Here is a 22,785-nt window from a genome sequence, read left to right as displayed (position 1 = left end):
AGTCTTGTTTATCAGGCATTTTAGGAGACACAACAAGTGAATAGGGAAAGACCCTAACCCTAATTACATATCAATATTCCTATGAAATAATAGATATTATTATGAAAATTTTGCCAACTATTACTCCCATTATTACACTTCTTTTTTCATTGCATCTTGCTCCAAGAACATAGTTGAGAATCATTTTAAACAAAGTTTGATAAAAAAAACCCTGAAACCTAAAAATGTATTGGTGAATGAAAAAATATATATATATATTTTTTTCCCATTTGCTTCTCAAGTAACTGTATCTTGATTTAAGAATTTTCCAGTACAAATATCTTATTTGTATGCAAGCAACAAGTTCTACTGTGTTATATTTCTATCCTTCTGTTTTTATTAATATTTTGAATGAGATTTTATGTTTCTATTTTCATTTTAATTTCAGTTAACGTTTACTTTAATTTCGGAAATGGTTTTATGGTTTTAGTTTAAGTTATAATAATAACCCTGGTTACATTTACAGCAGACTGTAAATTTGTCAAAAACCCACCTTGAGATTCTCATGAAAGCACTTTCCTCTCTCAGATATGAGAGAGGAATTACAGGAAGTCATATGACACATCAGCTAATTTGTAGCTGCAATGAGTCAGTTGTGGTTTCCTTCCTCAGAACTCAAGGTTGAAATCATATTTGTTAAAGCATTGCACACCACATGTGGCATTTACGGAAAACTTGGATAATGCGGATGATTAACATGCACTGCTACCTTATGCAATGATTACTCACGGCTGCTTCCACACTGAACGTTTTCTGCTCTGTTTCAAAGTCTGTCCTCTGTCTAATTATAGTTCTGTGCTTTGATTGATTTTTCCTAAAGCTGGTGGTGCCGGCTCTGTGGAGAGGCGAGTACAGTGAGGACGACAATTTTGTTGAGGAACAATGGAGCCCATTCTGTCACAGTCAGAGCAGCGCAGTGTTGTGACACACGTCCATCTCTGTCTGTGATGCACGTCGCCCACAGCAACCACAAAACAATGACTGTCAATCACACTGCCGAATATTTGAGCTGCAGTTATGGAATGAAGTCAAATTAAATGTCTGTTTTCTTCACGAAGCTCTTGTCAAGAAGGCAGATGGTATAGAACTGAGTCACAGTGTTTCTCACCTCAGCATCCAAGATGATCATTGAATTCAATGGTCTCTGCATGCAGACACAAGACCTGTTTGACCTCAGAGTGACATTTCACCAGTAATTTCATTTTGAGATGGGATACTGAGTGAACAACGCCTGGTTTTGTTAACTCTAAAATCAAATTGATTTTTTTAAACTGTTATTTCATGCATGTGGGCCCTATGGAATGTGTGAACATTTTCACATATTGAGCAAAAAGACCACATCTAATCTGCGTCACAGAGAATAACCAAACATCCTCTTTTTGCTAAATAAACGTATTTTGTACTTCTTAGTCATAATCTGGCTCATAACCTTTCACAACAGTGTTCATTTTTTCTGCAGAATTAGCTATGATGTATTTGAACTATATGGTTCCATGAAGGACCTTTAATTACCACCTTTTTTATAGAAAGGACTTGTAAAGTGCAAGTGGAATTAATGAATAATTTACTTTGTGAGAATAACATGTAATCATATAATAAATAGAAAAGTAATGTAGTCTGATTATGAGTTTTCAAATGTAAGTTAATCTAATTACAAGTACTTAATTTTTGGAATCTGATTACATAATCCAGATCGCATGTAATGTAGCACTGTGCATTTGTATGTACTCAAATGATGATTGGTATTTGTAGAACATGTCAAAATTGTCCTTTCATGATCTCTCTGTCTTGTCTTTTGTTCTTGTTTTTAGACTGTAGACTTTTTCACAGACTGCAGCACAAGATAGGTTGTCTTGTCTTGTGATCAGAGTATAAAAATGGCACTTTGCACCTTTTTCTGTGACATGTGTAAACTGGTAATCAATCATTTTCACCTTTATCAACACAACAAAAAGTGCAATAAATGGAATGTGTGCACATTTTCACATACCGAGCAAAGACATGACCACATCTAATCTGCGTCAAAGAATAACTAAACATCCTCTTTTTGCTAAAGAAACCTATTGCATATATTTTTTAATCGGAATCTCGGGTCTTGTGCATAATCTTATCTTTCACACCTGTGTTGCCAAGTCCGCAGTTTTTCTGCAGAATTGGCTACTTTTGGCTACACTGTTGTATTTGAATTACGTTTTAAAACTTTGTGCACTACACTAAACAAAGGTTCTTTATTTCCATCTATGGCTCCATGAAGGACCTTTAATTAACACGGAAACTTTAGATTGTTAAAATGTTCTACACGTGTTCTTTGGGAAACTCAAATGGTTCTTCTGTGAAAACCCACTTTTTGGGACCTTTATTTTTAAGAGTGTACTGTGGATGATATTTATAATGTTTAGCCTAAGCATTTCCTTGACATTTCTTAAAATGGATTTGAACTTCAACTGATTTATTCTAAAAACAGAGAGAGTGAGAAGGGAAGGGGAAAAAGAAGGGTCGATTTGAGGCCTTATGTGAAAGGATCTCTCTTCAAAACAACTCTGTATTCATACTGGCACAAAGACAGTTTTGAAAAAAAGAGGTCTTTGAGTGCAGGGCATTGGAGGATCGTGGTGGTGAGGATGCTGCATTAACAGCGCCCTCTTGTGGTTCTCAGACAAAACTATATTGCTTAAATGTAGTTTGAAGATGCACATTCTGAAACTTCAGACAAACTAATTGTCTATATGAAACAACAGCACTCAAATGGAATAGAAAAATATGAGCTATATTTAGGATGCAATGTTGATTGTTGACCACATGAGGGCACACACTGCTAAGATTCTGATGAATTTATCAAAGAACAAACAACTTAAAACCACAAGAGAGCGCTAATGTCGCATCAGAGCCCACATCCTCAAACCTCAGATGTTCCACAAACACACATTAATTCACTGTATACATGTTGGTTTGCCTGTTTACTGTTGACTTTGATCAATACCTTGCCTTAACCTCCCACCGTTTGCATAGAGAATGGATTAAGATAAATACATACATGTACAAATTATGGCTTCATAGTGCAAATCCCTCCTTTTCCAGTGGGCTAGATGTACCCTCCAGACCTTTGTGAGTAGTAAAGCATATATGTCTATAAGTAAAAGGTGTGAAATGAATGAGAGCATCAGGGCTGATTTAACGGGCAGGCTTTTGAAGAGTTAAACGTGGCATACTCCCCATTCTTGTTTCCAAGAGGAAATCAAGCAAATCGAGAGCAGTTGTGTGGGTGAGCTTCTGAGGGGTATAAGAACCGCTTCTGAATGGAGGAAATTCCACGTCTGAATGTGCAGAGTTCCTATAGACCTAGATATAGAATGTATCTTGGCAACAGGAAAAGCATGATAATTATGTGTTCAAATGTATGTTTTACTGGTCTTCTGATGTTCTGTATGAAACAGCAACACATTAAAGGCTGCTGGGCCTAATATTTTAGTGTGCAACCTGAGTGGCAAGTGCATCATCTTAATGATGCTGTCAGCCAAAATAAACACTTCAATTTTTAGAGGATAGATAGATAGATAGATAGATAGATACTACATCTAATCTGATTACAAAATATGGCAGTCCTAGGTAGACAACAATCATCTGTGGTGGAACTGGATGGTATGTGGGCTATATTCACCCGTGACAGAAGGTCCTGGAAATTAGTTAAAGTTTGGCACTATCATAAGCCCTCTCTCTCTCCAGCAGTCATGGTATTAAATTAAGCCTGGCCAAAGCCTGGAGAGGATTTTGCGCCTTCACAGTCTTCAGTCACCCCATACCTGATTGCGCTTCAGCTCACCGGAGACATGGCCGTGAATGGATCCCGTTCGTATGTTGGTAAGTCATGACAAACCCTGTCCACAGATAATTGGCTATACAGTACGTTTAAAGCTCCTGACATTAGTTATGAAGTGCACCAGAGGCTTTAAAGCAACGGATAACAACATGCTACCGATGAAGAGTGCCTGTAGAGATGACATTTATTTAAATGTATATATATAGAATATATAGCCTATTTATCGAAATAAAAATATAGCTAATTGTTTTGATTGTTTTGGAATTGCTATTGGTCTTGACTAGTTTGGTTTATGAAAAGAGATATGTGTTTTTTGTTTTCTGTGATCAAAGAGTTAGGAGGAGTTCACTTTTGAAGTCTCTTTTTGAGGTCTTTTGAGGTAGAAGTGCACCTTTAACCCTGCGTATTCACATTCTCAAAGTAAAATCAATATAAATGTTAAATGCATGGGTATTAATTGAGATTAAATCTTCTCTGTTTCTCATCAACAGAGGCGCATAACTGTGTTCTGAATGGAGTCAGCACTGCCTTGAGTGAGTCCTCCTCTATTTGCAGTGATATAAGGGAAATATCTGAGACTGAAGTTATGAACTCCATCAGCTGCGCCTTTGATGATCCGTTTGACTCCACTGAAGAGTCTTGGCATCATGTGAGTAGCCTGCTGAACATATATAAGTGGCAAATAAATTCATTTTTTTGTGTGTTATGTGTATGTAGATTACTTCAAAGAAATAAAATGTCAGGGCCTAAAGGATGCCTATATTAATAGAGGCAAAGGGGTTGGATACAATGGCGCTAAAGGCACCCCAAATCTCTAAATAACAACAAACACCACCACCACTACAACACTTTACTACCACCTGTTGGTCTCTGTGTAAGGGAAAATTTCCCTGATCCAGGATGTCAGCATGTGCAGTCACAAAAAATGAGGTAATGTGATGTAGGCTACAGGAAAATTTTAAATGTTGCATATTTTTTGTTGCTAGTGAGAAACCCTGAAATTATCTTAATAAATTTACACTGCTAGGATGGCAGAGGAAAAATATACAAAATGCATGGACTAAATCAGACTAGGTTTGTTGCAATGGAGGCGCAAAGTGGTCTCAATCACAATGGAGATTAATTTATGAAATATGTACTCTGTACTCCAAGATGTCTGTTTATTAAAGCAGGAGAAGGAGCAGTTTGAACATTGGAGATGTTATGAAATGCCAAATGTGACAAAAATTAACAAGAAATTTTGGTAACACTTCATTTTAAGGTGACGTAGTTACATGTTACAACATGTACTTACTATAGTAATAACAGTAAATTCACGAGTTCACACTTACAAATAAGTCAGATAAAATAAATGGTATACGTATTTGGCGTGCTGTCCCGGGAGAGGGCTCAGAGCTCGGTATTTGGCCCGAACACAGAGTGATTACTGATTGTTGACAGCTGGTTGAGATGATGTGATAATTGGATAGCTTATTTGACTTTGTTCCTCCCGAACTTTGTTAATAAAACATAATTTATGCATAATTATTACAAGTAACTAACCCTAAACCAAACCCTAACTGTAACTCTATAGTAAGTAAATGTGGTTAATTAATATTACTCAGTACTTATTTGAGTTAGTACAATGTAACTACCTCACCTTAAAATAAAGTGTACCCGAAATTTAAACTATTTCATGAAGTGGTTATTTTTAATTAGTGTCCTTAATAAGTAAGTAAAAAACATCTTATGTCAAGAGTTTTTGCATAAAGTGTCAAATTCTGCCTGATCACTATCTGCACTATTTTACACTATATCAGTTTAAAATGATTTTTACCTTCTGTTATAATTTCTTTTAACAACAAGTAATGTGTTACTCTATCAATATCTAACAATTTTTTTTTTCTAAATGTAGAAGCAAGCACATTGTGCTTATGTGGGCATTTAGCCCCACTGAAGCCTTTACATTAAGCTTTAAAGCAAGCGCTATTTCGTAGAGGACGATTTATGCATTAAACGGATGTGCGCAGATTCTTTTCAACCTGTTGGCGACTCCATCTTTACACGCGCGCGCAAGCCCCTCCGGCGCGTAATGATGCGCTCTGGCGCTTGGAGACGCGCAGGTATTCCTCCAGGGACAATTAGTCAGGGACAAATCAGAAGTTTCTGTGGAGATGCGTTCTGTTGTGCGTGAAGCAAAGCTTTGCGCTTCCCAGTCAACGGTGCCAAAATCAGACAGACGGATGGATTTCATGCTTTGCGAGATCGATGGATAAACAGAGGGAAAGATGGATGGTGCCGTCTCTGTAGGGTGACATCAGAAACGGGCATGCCACCAGAAACACACACAATTTCCCGGGAACGCCGAGGAACTGTTGCAGTTTCATCTTGTTTTTGTGTTTTTCTTTAAGTGTGACAACATGCTGCAGACAAGTGACAACAAGATACATGTGAGTATGCTTTTGATTTCTCAAGAATAGTACTACTAGAATACTAGTAGCAATACTCAAGCAGGTTAGCTTGAGTTCTACAGCCAGTGAATTGAATGAAGGATAACCCAGAAATAAATGGCATCAATGAAAGGTGTCTATTGCCTTCACACTTTCAATCTAAATTGTATTGAGAGCAGCCAAATTAAGAAGCAATAGTCTGACCTACATCTATCCTCACCATACTCCCTCCTCCCTTTCTTCTGAGTTGAATTTGATATGCACACACACTGCTGATGAACACTGAGCCTGGGTACATTGTATTCTCCTCTCACCTGTTCAGGTGGCCAATAGCCTGATGGACGTGGACCAGGACCCTCGCAAACGGCTGTACTTTGCTGACGGCCGAAGGAAAGTGGACTATGTGCTGGTGTACCACTACCGAAAACGTTCCTTCGTCAGGGGCTCTCCTAGTCAACACAGATTGTCCACCATCTCCAATGGTAGTTATCCTTTAGGAATGGAGGAAAAAGACCCAGAGGGAGGGAAGGATGAACCTGCGGAGGTGGTGGTGGACGTCGGACCCCCGGACCCCGCCGATGGGGAGAAAATCATGATCCGAGAGGAGTTTGAAGGCAATTTAAAGGATGCTGGGCTGGAAATTGAGCGTGATAAAGAGGTGAGAGGAAGCTGAATAGATCTTATTTATGGTGTTACCATGGAATATTACATGCCTTCATTCAAGAATGAATTGATTGGTTACACTTTATTAAGGTGTCTGTGTTACAGTGTCATTATAGATTTAAGTACTGAGTAATAAGAATTAACTACATGTAGTTACTATAGAGTTAGGATTAGGATTAGGCTGTGGTTTAGGGTTAGATGCATGTAATTACGCACAATTACCATATAGTAGCTACATGTAACGTGTAAGAAGGACACTGTAAAATAAAGTGTTACTAATTGATTTTGCTTTAGCCAGATGCATCTAATTGTATTTTTGATCTTTGTAAGGGCCACATCTGCTGCTAATTTTACAGAAAGCTGTCACTTTAGATCAGTGGAGTTGTGCCTTGTCAAAAACAATATCAATCATGGTCTTCAAGAGTGACCGTTTCTCTCCATAGCCAAGAAATCTTAGGAAATAAGATCTTGACTAAGAAAAGGGACTCTAATTTGGTTTCCTAAAGATTGTTTACTTAAATGTGTATGTGTGTGTGTGAATTATGAGCTAGTTAGTCTTTCCAAGTCCTACTATGCCGCCTGGTATTGGATAGAGTTACCATTTCACAGGGCATCAGACCAACTTGGGAATCATCCACATATCATTGTTTTGTTATGTGAGCCATTACTCTTAAACATCGTCCATTATGTAGTAATTGGACTGAATTTGTATGGTATTATTAATGGTCCCAAATGAACTCTTCTTCATCTGCTGCTAGTGAGCTTGTTTTTATGTTGTATCTGGGGAATTAGATGAACTCTCCAAATCGTTTACTTAAAAAGCTAGTTGACATGCTTTCTTGTCTCATAGACTATGGCAGAAAACACTTTGTTATTGTGCGTCTCTGTCTTTGTGATTGTTTTGTACTGTGTGTCTTCATCTGTAGGGTGATAAGAGCGTGAATGCTTGTGGTGTGAAGCCAAGTAAGATTATCAGGCTGGTAATAGTAGTGATTGTCTACTCTCTCACAGAAGAGCTGTGAACCGGCCTTTGACAGCACACTGAGTTAACTGTACCCTAGCCTGAAAGGGACCAAATTTCTGCTCTAAATTTAACGGTTTGCTATTGTTGTAAATGATAGATTCCCCATTTTCTAACACTGACTTAATCATCTGAGTGTTTCAGATCATTTCGAATTGCTTTTATAAAACAATTTGGGGTGTTTTTACCATGTAAACATTTTTTATCATGCTTAACATTGAGGTATGAAACAATGCACTCTGTAGCATCATTTCCCAGTGGGAAGCCTGGTAAGGTGGCAAGATGTGCCTGTAGTGACAAGCTTTGTCATGATGACTTTCATCATCTTCATTATCATGATCACTGAACCCTAATTCAACACCCTTCTCCTGCTTTGTCTGATCACCATCATTACATAATGTTTTGCCCCGGGCGGTTCTTTCGAGGTGTGCTCTGTGACCGCTACAAATACTTGCAGTCAGACAATCTGAATTATTCAGCTGGTAACTGAAGTTTGATTGCAGGCAGCCTGAACAGGGACAACGGGTCAAGTCACACATTAACCATGTCTCACTTTTGGTCTTCCTCTTATCTCGACACATTGTTACAGTTTACTATCACTCTGGCAGATACGCCATCTCAGATAACGGGAGTTTTAGAATATAGGCTAGTTTTGGTTTATTGTTTCATTCGTGAGCTGCCTAGTGGATTGATTTTATAGGGAGTGAAGTTTTGTTTTGAATATCTTCAATGCTCAAGGGGACGTCACTGCTGCTGGTATCATGTTTCAGTGGCAGCGTGTTTGTTTGTCTTAACAGCCCCAGTCTGATGGATAACATTGGCTTTCTATGGAGGCAATAAATAAATAAAATAAAAAAATAAATAAAAGCCTAACAGAGAGAAAATGTGGTGAGAAGACTTCTCCTGTAGTTTTTTGCAATTTGGCATCAGCTAGTGATTGCTGTTCTTTTCTGCAGGGATCTCTTTTGGGGTTTGACTAGTGCTGCATTCTCAATGGTGGGAATATACATGCATGAAGCATTTACACTGAAAAAAAAATATTTTTGCTGCTTGTTCAGATTAATTAAAATGAGCTACAGCAACACAATTGCTATACATTTTGTCCTAACTTAATTGGATTGTGTTCAAACTACTTAAATATATGTAAAATTGAAGTTTACTTAATCCGTTTGTGTTGGGTTTACATGAATGATTTGTGTTGCATTAACTAAAACTGGGCGGTTCTTGTTAGTTCCCAGCATGCTTTGTATATGGTGGAATCTACAGAGTAAATGTTGAAATTAAGTGTTATTTTATGTGTTTTTGAGCAAGATGAGAAAAGGGGAGGCTTGATAATATGTAATAGTGTTTAATGTTTAATTATGTTGGAAATAGATTGGATAGATTAGATTAGATTTGTTAGGGCAGAATTAAATTCCTAGTATTTAAGATGATAATCTGTGCTAATTCTAACTAAAAGTTTGTTAACTAGCTAGTACAGTTTTATAATTTGGTGGTGACATAGTAAAATATATGAAATTAAATTTGGTGGATGAATAAATGAAATTTGAATGGCTGAATAATGTCAGGCAACCATATAAAATTCACTTTGAGGATTAAAGGATTAGTTCATTTTAAAATGAAATTTACCCTAAGATGTACTCACCCTCAAGCCATCCTAGCTGTATATGGCTTTCTTCTTTTTGATGAACACAACCAGAGTTATATTAATAAATATCCTGATGCATCCGAGCTTTATAATGGCAGCGAACGGGACCAACAAGTATGAAGCTCAAGAAAGTGCATCCATCCATCATAAACATACTCCACACGACATCAGTTGTGTTTTTTGTAAGTTGCATATGGAAGGCGGTCTGGCGGAAGGTAGATATTTTTCTTACACAAGCGCAATGCTTCACTTCAGAAGGCCTTTATTAACCCCCCAGAGCCGCGTGGAGTACGTTTATGATGGATGGATGCACTTTCTTGAGCTTCATACTCGTTGGTCCCGTTCACTGCCATTATAAAGCTTGGATGCATCAGGATATTTATTAATATAACTCCGATTGTGTTCACCAGAAAGAAGAAAGTCATATACAAATAGGATGACTTGAAGGTGAGTACATCTTGGGGTAATTTTCATTTTAAAGTGAACTAATCCTTTAATTGGTCACTTAAAATGACTTCTTTCCATGATGTTGAAGTTACATGAACAAATTATGTTGTAGAAGATTAAATCATGTAAATCCAACACACTTTTTTCAGTCACCATGTTGAATCACTGCTGTGTAATAAAGGAGAAACTGACCGCATCACTAGAGTTACAGCATGTGCGAGAGACTTTTATCTGAACAGTGTCTTCTCCTTGTAGACCTAAAGTCTGTTCGCAAGTCTTTAATTGTGAAGTCAGTCTGTTTGTGACTAAGTGCGACTTCAGTTCGATTCTCAGGCTAGAGTTTGCATCTTTGGTGTGAGCCGTGAATTCTCAGGATTGCGTCCATTCAGAGATGTTGATTCTCAGCTCTTTGCTTGAGTTAATTATGCCAAATGTCAAAGGCAGGGCTCAACCTGCCACGAAGAGCTGTTTCCGCTCACGGGTCTTTGGGAGCCCCTCAAATGTCAGTCGCAGCCAGTTTCTGCAGTGATGGCTCCCGCTCAGACTGTGCTCAAATCGACCTAATTGCCTTACCCTGCTGAGATGAAGTACTAATTGGAATATCTTATCCTAATTAACCTTCTCAGATCCACAGGTTATTTTTATCTCTCCTTTGTGGGTGTGTGTATGTGTGGAGGGGGCAGAGAAAAAACACCCATGGTGTTGGAACGCAGGGGGCGGTGAGGATGTCCTCAGGTTTCCATCATCTCTTTCTGTCTCATCACTCTCATATCATCTCAATGTCTCTTTCAGTTTCATCTTCCTTTCTTCTTAACACATGCTTCTTTAGATGGCATGGCTGACCACTGCCAGACAGATACAGTTACTGTCATCTCTGTATGGGCACAACGTAGCTACAGTGTTGGATTTCATGGCTACAACTTGCAAAAAGAGATCATTTCCATACCCCCCAAGTTTATGTAATATATATAGTCCCTCTTTAGGGACTCTCAGACGGGCTTGATGACAATCTGCCACTCTTTTGACATCGATATGGCCTATTCTGGGTTATTTTCAGTTTATGTGTTTGTAGCATGCTGTCGATTAGCACTGGCAATAATTTTTACAGTAAGTTTAAAAGAATATGAAATGCATTTAAAATATTTTTTTGTAGAAACCTAAGAGACAAGAGGGCAGCACTGAAAATTAGTGTTTAAAATATGCAAGTATAATGACAACACTTAAACACTTCATTTCACTTCACATGGTGTAACTGAATGTAGAAACTAGAATAGCCTTACCTAAAAGAGATAATTTAGACAACTTTGCAGCTCAAGTAACATATTTATGCACTTTAACCGTAAAATCCATGACCCAAAAACCTACTAGAATGGATAAAGGGGCTGCATTGGATTCCGTTGTTTTCTTGTTTTCCATGTAATGAAAGCATTTAAGAATTTGCACAAATGCATTTCCCACACTCCTAGAAAAAAGTGCAAAAATCGTACCTTTAGGGGGACAATAACTTAACTGGGGATATCTTTATACCTTATTTACCTCTAAAAGGTTAACAAATGTACCTCAAGAGTACATTTTACAACTCTAATGTGCACATTTTAGGGGTAGATAAGGTACAATGTTGTCCCTTTAAGGGTACAGCTTCAATGACAAGCTGTTATACCACTAAAGGTACAATTTTACAGTTAACACAAACTAAATACCAAAATAATATGGTAAGTCAAAATTCCATTGGAAATGCATACGGGTCAGTGTTAATCTTGTCTCGATTCTCCTCAACCAAAGTCTATGTTAAAGGGAAAGTTCAGCCAAAAATGAAAATTCTGTCATTAATTACTCACCCTCATGTCATTCCGAACCCGTAAGACTTTAGTTCATCTTTGGAACAAAAATGAAGATCTTTTTGACGAAATAGGAAAGCTTTTTGCCCCTCCATTGAAATGAATTGAGTGGTTTAGTCCAAATTTTCTGAAGAGACTTGATCACTTTATATGATGAACAGATTGAATTTAGGCTTATATTCACATATAAACATTCATCAATGCAAATAAACTCATACATCAGTTGTGGTAAATGGAAGCTTAAGCATGTTTGCTTGACGTGCAAGAACCAATGAGGTTCATTCCTGTGTTACGAATCACATTTGAGCATCTGCAAGAACCAATGAGGTTTGTTCTCGCGCATCAAGCAGGTTCAGTTGAGCTTCTCTTTATGTTCACTGATCAATGTTTATATGTGAATAAAAGCCTAAATTCAATCTGTTCATCATATAAAGCGATTGAGTCTCTTCAGAAAATTTGGACTAAACCACTCAATTCATATGGATTAGTTTTACGATCTTTTTGAAGCATCAAAATGGTAGTTGCGTAGCTGTCAATGGAGGGACAGAAAGCTCTCAGATTTTATCTAAAAGATTTTCATTTGTGTTCAGAAGATGAACAAAAGTCTTACGGGTTTGGAACGACATGAGGGTGAGACAGAATTTTCATTTTTGGGTGAACTATGCCTTTAAGAACAGGCTTGTTGCTTATGCTTTAGGATTTTTTTAATTTCTCTGATTGTAACTTTTTATTCATAAAATGATGCGAATCAACATGGAGGCAGTATGTCAAGACCTTTCTCTTTGATTCTTTCCCTAGAACAAGGCTCATGGTCATGCTTTCATCCGGCTACATGCACCTTGGCAGGTGTTGAGCAGAGAGGCAGAGTTTCTCAAGATCAAGGTGCCCACCAAAAAGGTAGGATACAGCAGAGCTTTCTCTTAGTCTCAAGACAGACACAAGTCCCTCGGGATGTCCTTATGTGAGTTCTCCACAAGCCCTCAGAAGTCCCTGCTTGCGTTATGTAGTGTTTCTCTGATGTATGTAAGGGAAAGAGGGAAAAGCACAAAAGAATGATGCTGATTGATGATCTGATGCTTTGTTGCTGATTTTGACCGTAAAAATTTTGTCTCTTGTTCAGAGTTACGAGTTGAGGGAAGAAAAAGGTCTGGCGGCCACCATGAACGAAGTGTGGCGCAAGTTAAATCAACCGTTCCAGCCCAAAGTACCCCATCAGGAGGAAGAGCACAGCCGGACCAAGTTTCTCTCTCACTGTTTCTCCCGGGACAAGCTCCACCTGTGAGAGCCTGGCGTGGTTGGGGTGATGTGGGGTTAAATGTCATCGTGGGCCGCAAGGGATTTTCTTCCTCTCTTAGAGGACTTGACAGGATTTGTTTGATTGCCAAAGGAATCTGTGTAACTCATGGATGTCTCATCATCGCTATTTTTGGCCTTTTTGCAGGTACAACATCAAGTCAAAGGACACCTTCTTCGACAATGCCACAAGGAGCCGAATAGTGAGTCTGTTTTGCTTCACTTGTGAAAGTTCTGTTCAGCCAGAATGGTACAATGTGATACGTGTTCTTTGATTGTTGAGAAGAGAACACGATATACAAGAGGGAACAAAAGTTATTTGCTAGCAGCAGGAGACTGCCGTCTCTAGGCACCGTTCTAGGAAACCAATTCCACCGGGAGTTTTCCAGGAACAATTTACAGGTTTATTGTTTGCTTGTATCTCTCTCACTCTTTCTCTCTCTTGCTGTCTGCCCCAGGTGTATGAAATCCTCAGACGCACCGCCTGCGCACGGACCTGCCAAACCATGGGTTAGTAATACGTTAATCCATAACCTAAGTATGGACTAGTGTTCAGGGAATCCTCAGGATAGTCAGGGCCAGAATGTGAGCTTTGGAAGTGGGCCCGGTGCAGTTGGGACGGTGCAACACAAGCCCATGCCATATGCTCCCTTGGACCAAGCCACTGCACAGACGGACCACCGGGGGCTATTGGGAGATCGAGGCTATCCGGCAGAAGGGATGGCTTGATGCTCTCTTTAGTCCTCCATCCTTACCCCTCCCTGTCTTTCTGTCGCTCAGACTTTCTCTCACTTGGTTTCATGAGTAAATTGGGTCATAAAGTTCTGGGATTGGGATCCGAATTGAAGCCGGGTCCATTGAGGTGGAAAGAGGGGGGCGGTGGGTAGTGGTGGTCTTTCCAGCTTGTTGCTGGGGAACTACTTTATTAATTGAGGGCTAATCACCAGAGCGTACGTGTCGTTCCTTTGAGGACTGATTAATTACTTTGATTAAAGCCTGTGTTCTACATGTCAGCTGTCTACCGCCTCCAGGACTCGGGCTGCCGGCTTTCCAAAAGCAATGAAGTTGGGTCACTTTAAAGTCATAGCAGTCAATCATTATTCCCGCGGATGATGTCGAGTAGTTTAAGGTGCTCTCTTTTTTGCCTTGCAGGTATCACCACGCTGATTGCTAATGGGATTTATGACTCAGCATTCCCGCTGCACGATGTGAGTTGTTTTTACTGGATTCTTCTGTACTTTCTTTCTCCTGTCAGGCTGACTTGAAATATGTTTTTGTATAATTACAGGGAGACTTTCACCCCACTGGACAAGCTGAGGAGAAGAACGACAGACAAGTATGCTGCTATTGTGTTGCTTTTTTTCCCCCCAGTGAATCAGAAAGGAGAATATTGTCAAATTCTGTATTTTTTTGTACCTGTTTCAGCTGTTACATGATGAATGGGCAAGATATGGTGCTTTTTACAAGTATCAGCCTGTTGATCTTATCAGGTAACTGTCAAATCACTTTGACGCATTGCTTTACTGTAAATCAGAGATGCCCAAATCAGTGCCTGCAGGCCAAAATTGACCTGTGTTGACATATCACAAGAAGGGGGAAAAAACATGCATTCTTCATGCATAATAATTTAACTTTTTTTTTTTAACTTTTTTTTTTTTTTTTAATTTTGCATTAAAATGTAGAGTACAAATGAATTTGATTTAAAAATACATTTAAATTTAATTTAGTTGGATAATATAGTTGGATTAATATTAAATATAATATAGTTGGATTAATATTTCATTGATGCAATGCACTCTCCCATGTTTTCTGTGTAAACTTTAGGAAGTACTTTGGGGAGAAGATAGGTCTCTACTTTGCCTGGCTTGGTGTCTATACTCAGCTTCTGATCCCTGCATCTGTGGTGGGCATCATCGTGTTCTTCTACGGCTGGGCCACTGTGGAAACTAACATACCTAGGTATGTGCCAGTAAAGCCCATCGAGAGCTGGGCACGGGTCCCTGTTGTGGGTGGACACGCAGCAGCTGCCAGGTTGAGAGTAACTGACTGTGATTATTATATTCCACTGATATTAAAGTGATAATTAGAATCAAGGAACATAGTTCTCGTGTTTATGTTGTTGCGTCTGATTCATGGTATTAATTAATGCTAGAATTGCAAGAATGTGCTCAGCATGCATTTGTGACTGAAACATCCCAGGGAAGCACGGGGAATACTGTGATCCGTTTAAATGTAAGTACTTGTGCGAGTACCTGGTGAACCAGATGATTTTTTTTTCGAAACCGCAGTGAACTTTTTCTGTCCAGTGCAGCCACCTTTTCCAAGGTCACAAGATAAAATAGTGTTGCATTTTTAATTGATACTTTAGACATTGGGCCACGCTGATGGATGAACACGCTGCACCATATCAGGGCTATAATTAATTTATTTCGTTAGACTGTTGCATGGCCATGTCTAATTTTGTGTGTGTGTGTTTCTGCCAGCCAGGAGATGTGTGACGAGGATCAGAACTTCACTATGTGTCCCCTCTGCGATCGGGCATGTGACTACTGGTATCTGAGCACAGCGTGTGGCACAGCGCGTGCCAGCCATCTCTTTGACAACCCGGCCACCGTGTTCTTCGCCATCTTCATGTCCCTCTGGGGTACGACCCAAAATCCCTCTCGTTTCATTATCTTGATGTCTATTGTTTTATTCCATTAGTGACATGCGATGAGTACTCATACAATTCATACATCAGCATTTAACTTAGGGGTGTCAAATGATTAAAAATGTAAAGGTAATTATTGTGGCATACAAAAGCATGAAGATAGAAATCAAAATAAATGCATATTTTTAAATGCATCTCAACTTTTCATTACCCTGCGCTCTGTCTTTGTTTTTGAACACAAGAATGATTTCCCTAGTTTAGATGTTAGCTACTTTTGTATATTATTTACTTGAAGAGCTTGATTTAGTCCTGTTGAATATGAGACCAGTTCAAGCGGCTAGCATTAACATGCAGAAGTGCTGCAGTCTCCATAGTGATGGAGTTGAAGAGATGTTGAATAGCCAGAGAGTAGTGTTACCTCTTTCTGTCACTGCCTGCATCCCCGGGCCTGGTTGATGGAGGCATTGTGAAACTGCTCAATTCCTGACACTGACCCGTCTTTGGCACCTGCGTGGGGTAGCAGAAGCTATACATTATTACTCATACAGAGACCCCCAGCAGCGTGTAGAGAGAGTGCAACTGTTCATATGTAGGTGCTGAGATGTATTGATTAGCCATCCAATGCCATTTCAAAGCACACACACACACACACACACACACACACACACACTGTCTAGGCCTTTGCTGTGAGGATTTAAAGGGATAGCTCGCCCCCAAAAATTCTGTCATCATTTACTTACCCTCATCTTATCCCAAACTCATATGAATTTCTTTCTTCAGTGAAAAAAGGTATGTTTTTGAGGAATATCCTAGCTTTACTTACATACATAGCTATAGATTTTAAGTATAATCGAAGTGAATGAAAACTGGGGCTGTCCAAAAAAGAGACACATACAGTGATCAGGGTCTGTGAAGAAGATTCTCAGCAAATAACGACTTAAATTTTGGTCTGTCGGTCACACAAAGCTATCAAACGTCTTCAGAAGACTTGTATTATATAGTACACATCATGTGGACTACGTTTATAGGATGGAAAAGAGCATCATGATCATTCTGCTAAACATCTCTTTTTGTGTTTGACTGAAGAAAAATGATCATATATATTTGGAATTGTATAAAAGTTGGTAAATAATGACAAAATTATTCATAAATGGTGGTTCCACATGATGGAGACATGTTATCTCTACACAAATACTAAACCCAACTAAACTTAGGTTGTGAAAATAACATACTAGCAAAGTAAATAAAACTTTACACATACAAGTTAGGTGTTGGCAGTCAGAAGATGGTACTGGTTACATCAACAGCATCCCATAGTCCTTACTTTTTTATTAAAGCAACTTAAAATTGAATTTTTATTAGCAGGTCCTCAAGCATATCTCAATACTTCACCACAATGGTAACCCTGAAATCCACTAACATTACAGAAACTCCTTTAATTACCAATATCATAGAGCATTAAACAATAACAAGTCTCACCAGTTTCTCATCATGCTAAAAAAATGCATAAAATAACACTTGATTTCAACATTTACTCTCCCTATCCAGCCCAATGCAAAGCATGATGGGAAGTGGAAATTGTGTTCCCAGATTTATAATGCTACTTTAACACAACAAAAATCATTTATGTTTCAACTCAAATGGATTAATTTTGGATTAACTCGTTTTATTCAATTCAATAAAACTGAACAAGCAGAATAATTCATTCTTAGTGTCCCTTTAATGGTTTTGTAGATGAGATGTGATTTATCTTACATGACATTTTGCCTGCTATAAATCATCTTTTGCTTCTCTTTTCCCATAAGTCTCATATTTGTCAGCACTCATTTACTGTACGCCTCATCTCTCTCTCTCTCTGTCTTTAGCTGCCATGTTTCTAGAGCACTGGAAGCGCAGACAAATCAGTTTGAACTATAGTTGGGATCTGACAGGCATGGAGGAGGAGGAGGTACGTTCACACACGTACACAGTCACATTACGTTACTCACTAGTGTTTGCCTGTCTGGACTACAGCGCAGTTGCCAAAAGCTGATTTCAATGACACAGTGTTTGTTCGACACTGACCGACTGAAAATGACTAATACTGACTGTTATATGATGCGACACAATGGTGGCGTCTCTATCCGATAGTATTAAATTTTATCCCCCAACTCTGTGTGTGAATGTCCTCATGTGGTCTCGGCCAAAAAATGGACTCACCAATATGTTAACTTGTTGTTTCTCTAAACGCAATCTTTCCCGCCAGGAAAAAGCGAAGGTTTGATTTTTATGTTTGAAACTCTGCTCTTTGAGATGTTGAGTCTGACTTTGCGTTGTGTCCTTGTGTTGCCCTGGATTTTTTGACCTGTTTGAATGGTTTGAAACTCCTCTATCTTCAGCAGTCCACTGGGTCTGGCACAGAGCGGAAAGCAATTGCCTCTTTGTCCTCTTGTCTTTAGGAGCATCCCAGACCTAAATACGAAACAATACTCCTTCAGAAGAGGCAGAGGAAGAAGAAAAATAAGAAGAACAAAAATGAGGTGGGCAGGATGTTTTTTACTTGCTTTATGCATAATGCATTTCATTAATGGCTGACTTAAAAAGATCTAAATATATTTTCTTTTGGCTTCTGGCTTAGGAGCTATATGCAAATGCTTTATTGAAAAGAGTCAAAAAGGGAACTGCCATGGTTGTAGGGGCAGAGATGAGGGGGTGCCAAATGCTGTGGGCCTTTTGCACAGCCTTCCCATCATGCACTGCGCCGGCCTGAAGCATTTGGCACCGGCGCTTTGGGGCTCGTAGGCTGCGCTTTGCGTTGGTGATGCCCAAGAAAAAAGGAAGATCTGGTCTGGTTTATGGAAAACCGAGATTTGCATTGTTAGCTAGAGTTTTGTCCTCTATCGTCAGCGATTGTGTGACGGTTAAGATCTGTGTGTTCCAGCCTGAGAGAGGTGTGGACGAGAGCGGGGAACTGGGGAAGGACAAATGGAGGCAGAGGTTACTGTCAGCCATGGCAGCTGGGAATCCGGTAAATGGTGCTCTCTCTCTATCTCTCTCTCTCATTCTCGCCTCAGTCTCTCAAGAGCCTTGTTTCCACCTACTTGTGTTACAGTTTCTGTATAATACTCCCTAGTTGTGAGGTTGGAAGGTTTTGAACTGCAATGCTGTGTGACAGCAGTCCAGCTCTGTCTTCATTTTGAAAGTTTTTTACTCTGTCTACAGGCTAAAACATTGTTTTCTCATCCACTGGTCAGTTTTGAAATTTTGGGCTATTTGGCTTTTCATAATGTGTTGTTTCAGACTAGCGGAAAGAAATCATCTAAAATTACACCTTTATTACACTTCAGATTTCAATCACAATACTTATCTTTAAAGGCTGCTTTCTCAAAATGAGTTTTTCCCTCATGCACCGAGCCAGAAACACCCACTTTAGTAGCACTTACCAAACTTGCATTCCTATGTGTGTTCTGAAGGTTTTCACAAGGGTGCTTGTTCATATATAATTTGCATGGTTTTATATAACAAGCCTGTTCTGTTTCTCTTCTGTAAACTTATGCAAATCAGTGCATATTTAATTGGATAATGGCTCATTTGCATATTAAAACAACAGAAAACAGTCACACTTTAGATTAGGGCCCAATTCTCACTATTAACTACGACTTTTGCCTCAATAAACAACTAATTACTGCTTATTAATAGTAAGGTAATGTTAAGTTTAGGTATTGGGTAGGATTAAGGGATGTAGAATATGGTCATGCAGAATAAGGCATTAATATGTGTCAATTGTCAGCCAATAAATGGGAAAACAAAGAAACTTTCATTACTTTTTTTAAAAAGTAACTCAGATATTTTGTTGCAAATTTAAAAGTAATGCATTACTTTACTAGTTACTTGAAAAAAGTAATTTGATTACGTAACTTGCGTTACTTATAATGAGTTACCCCAGCACTGGTGTGAATTGGACCCTAAACTAAAGTGTTACCCAGAAAACAAGTGAGTTTAATTCTTCTAATCAATCAACTGGGAAGTATGGTGATATCTATAACCGCTTTTCCACTGTCGATTATAAGAATGTTAAGGAATGGTTCCAGTTATATTTCCATTTGAGCCTGGTACGGCATGACACGATTACCAACCATTACCCGTAATTCTCAGCACAGTTGGCACATGCAGGTAGAATGTGTCGTCACCACACAGGATTGGTCACTTGTCTGTTGCCTGGCTACCAGTTTCTTCATAGCTGGCTAAGCACACTATTAGAGCGACGTAAACACAAATTAATAATAAATATCTGATCATTCTCCATAACACGGTCACTATTTGCTTCTCATGTCGTCTGTAAACTTTTGCATTACCAAGGCAATGACTGACGTATCTATGTCTTGCCTCTCTTTCTGTCCTTTATTACTATTTCCTGAAAGAAAAACTTACGGCCCATTCACACATGCACAGCACATTTAGTGAGAGAATTTGAGCCCCTTTTAATTTGCAAATGGCCCATGTGTCTGTCAGAGGGGCTCAGCTGGGTGGGGTGGTCACAACGGGGTCGTTGGCATGAGAAATGTGGCCGTCTTTCACTGCCATAATCCTCTTGCTGTAGGACGTGCATGTCGGGCTAATACAATTAGATCTTGTCAGTTCGCTCTTATGGCTTCACGTAACCCAACGTTAGTCACGTCGTAACAACATTAAAGGTTTGCCTAAGGTCAAGTGTGTTAGTGAGCTGTTCGAGAGCAAATACACTGCAGGACACTATATAAAATAAATATGTTGTCCAGGAAGGTCTCATTACTGCTCACATATAAGGTGTGAACCTCAGAGATTTGAGCATTTCGTTCGAAACATGTAGGTCATGCTCATCAGTTTGACATCATTTCTTGAGGCTGTTGTCATGCATGAAGTGTAATTAGGCAAATTAGCCCAATAAATTAAGACTTATTAGTTTATACATGACGTGGCTTGTAAACAGGTACACCAGCATCCGTAGCCTCGTTTCTCCGTGGGTGTGCGTGGTGTTACGAGTCCAACTGTGTTAGTAGTTCAAGCTTCTTAAGGTTTCCCAGGGTTTGTAGAACATTAATCCTGGTTTAAAACCAAGCCTGGACTCACTGTGAGGTTTGTGGCCTTAAGGATTATTTTTTACAAATGATAATAATAAAAAAAAAAAAAAAAAAAAAAAAAATCAAAATTCAATCTGCTAGGAATTAAAGCGTTTACCAGGCTGCTACAATGAGGGCTTACAGAAGAAACAGTCACTGGATTTGCTAAAGATTGAAAGGTTTGTGGCACCAAATCTTAGATAGTCAAAAGAAATTTGTTAAAGGCAGTCAGTGGCAAATAAACATGATATCCTTCAGCATACCTGTATATTGTCATCCCATAAATTGCATGTAAAAAAAAAACTGAATATCCTTAAAACAAGAAAAATTTAATCGTGAAAGTCTTCTTTTCAGAGACTATATCTTGAATTGTTTGTTCTTGGTATCAAATTGGCAAATGCTTTCTATATTTTAAGTATAAACCTCTCTAATTATACTAAAAACTAAATAAAAAAACAAGCTTTAATGTTTTATGCAATTTTGGTTCTGAAGTAAATGGTGTATCTTGGTAAAAAGATTATTAGTGGAAAACAAAATCTTCAGCTGATTTTTTCATTATTATTATTATTATTATTAGAAAATCAGTTTGATTTGCTAAATATTGTGTGTAAGCAGTGAACGATAATTAAAGAGACATGGGTAGCACTTTAATTTACAGTCCTGTTTCGCATGTACATGCTAAATACTTATTGTAGTAATTACAATAACTGGGTAATAACTAGGTACTAGTCCTGAACCTACCCTTGAGGGTGAGTAATAAATGACATTATTTTCATTTTTCGGTGAACTAACCTTTTAAACCTAACCTTAACCCATGTAGTTACTTTATATTATTCAGTGCTTTCTTGGTAAGTACACTGAAAGGACATTGAAAGTGCACATACTGTAAAATAAAGTGCAATCGAGACATGTCTTAATGTCTTGTTTTCTTTCATGTTTTTTTTGTTTTGTTTGGTTGTTCTGGTTTCATCGTGCATCTATATTCCTTATTAAAACTTGTTCAGAACAGGAGGCATGATATGGCATACTTTTGGACAGATTTAGTGACCTCTGACCTAATGTTTAGCCTATTTTTTGTTTTGGAGGCCTTTGTGTCCAAGAGTCACAGATTTAAATTTGTCACTTGCATTATGGCGCTTTTTCCTCATTCTTATGTTTAGCTACTCTGTCCCAGATATCATGGCCTACGGTCATTCCTGACCTAGATGTTCTGCAGAACCTTAAATCAAGACTATACATCCTAATGAATCCATTTAAAACACCCTGGACTTAGATATGTGGTATTTTTAAAATCAGATCAGTGCTGGTCGGCCAGACGTTGTAAACAGGGCAATTTGTACTTCATTATTATTTGGATGGTAAACAAGTATATTATCCAGCATACTGTAGAGCAAATAAGCAGCAATCACCAGGGTCCAGTCTGATACTCATCAGTTTCTGACCGCTTTATGTAAGCGATGTTGTGGTGAATGCGACTGGAAAAACCACGGCCCACAGGATTTCGTGACTGAGTGTTGATAGAGCTCCACGTGTTTCTCACAGCTCATTTGTATCGCCACAAGGCCCCAAAAACCCTTAGAATAAACCAATAAATACTGGAGAGGCAGTAAGTTTAGTGAAATCACTCATTTAAGAGCGTCACATGGTGTGTGTGCGGTTTGGGGTGACTGCAAAGAGAGAAGATGATGAAAGATATTTAGTTCAGGGAGTTATAAGAAGAATGTGTCTGCTTATTTTTCTTAACACACATGCTGCGTATGTTTATTAGATGTTAAAGTGTGAAGTTTTCTATGAGAGATAAGAGTCTTTTGTGCAAGTTTAAGAGATGGGAATTAGATTGAGAGCAGTTTGCTACACAGACT

At 38.7% G+C, this 22,785-nt stretch overlaps 1 protein-coding gene across 2 annotated transcripts in view; it reads left to right on the top strand.

Annotated features, from left to right (window-relative positions):
* The first annotated feature begins 5,804 nt into the window (after window positions 1-5,804).
* Window positions 5,805-22,785, top strand: part of ano2b (anoctamin 2b) — a 39,246-nt gene continuing 22,265 nt past the window's right edge. Inside the window, exons 1-14 of one of the 2 annotated variants that reach the window (XM_051892121.1) lie at window positions 5,805-6,285; window positions 6,608-6,943; window positions 12,701-12,799; window positions 13,023-13,180; window positions 13,344-13,398; window positions 13,654-13,705; window positions 14,348-14,403; window positions 14,484-14,531; window positions 14,621-14,685; window positions 15,020-15,154; window positions 15,679-15,839; window positions 17,711-17,793; window positions 18,284-18,364; window positions 18,766-18,852. In XM_051892121.1, the coding sequence (XP_051748081.1) occupies window positions 6,256-6,285; window positions 6,608-6,943; window positions 12,701-12,799; window positions 13,023-13,180; window positions 13,344-13,398; window positions 13,654-13,705; window positions 14,348-14,403; window positions 14,484-14,531; window positions 14,621-14,685; window positions 15,020-15,154; window positions 15,679-15,839; window positions 17,711-17,793; window positions 18,284-18,364; window positions 18,766-18,852 (1,446 nt within the window). In that variant the 5' untranslated portion in view covers window positions 5,805-6,255. The remainder of the gene's footprint in view (window positions 6,286-6,607; window positions 6,944-12,700; window positions 12,800-13,022; window positions 13,181-13,343; window positions 13,399-13,653; window positions 13,706-14,347; window positions 14,404-14,483; window positions 14,532-14,620; window positions 14,686-15,019; window positions 15,155-15,678; window positions 15,840-17,710; window positions 17,794-18,283; window positions 18,365-18,765; window positions 18,853-22,785) is intronic. The other variant, XM_051892122.1, reaches the window with a different exon arrangement.

This window comes from Ctenopharyngodon idella, chromosome 4, assembly GCF_019924925.1.
Source record: "Ctenopharyngodon idella isolate HZGC_01 chromosome 4, HZGC01, whole genome shotgun sequence".
Taxonomy (NCBI): Eukaryota; Metazoa; Chordata; class Actinopteri; order Cypriniformes; family Xenocyprididae; genus Ctenopharyngodon; species Ctenopharyngodon idella.
This window is presented reverse-complemented; position numbering and strand designations above follow the sequence as displayed.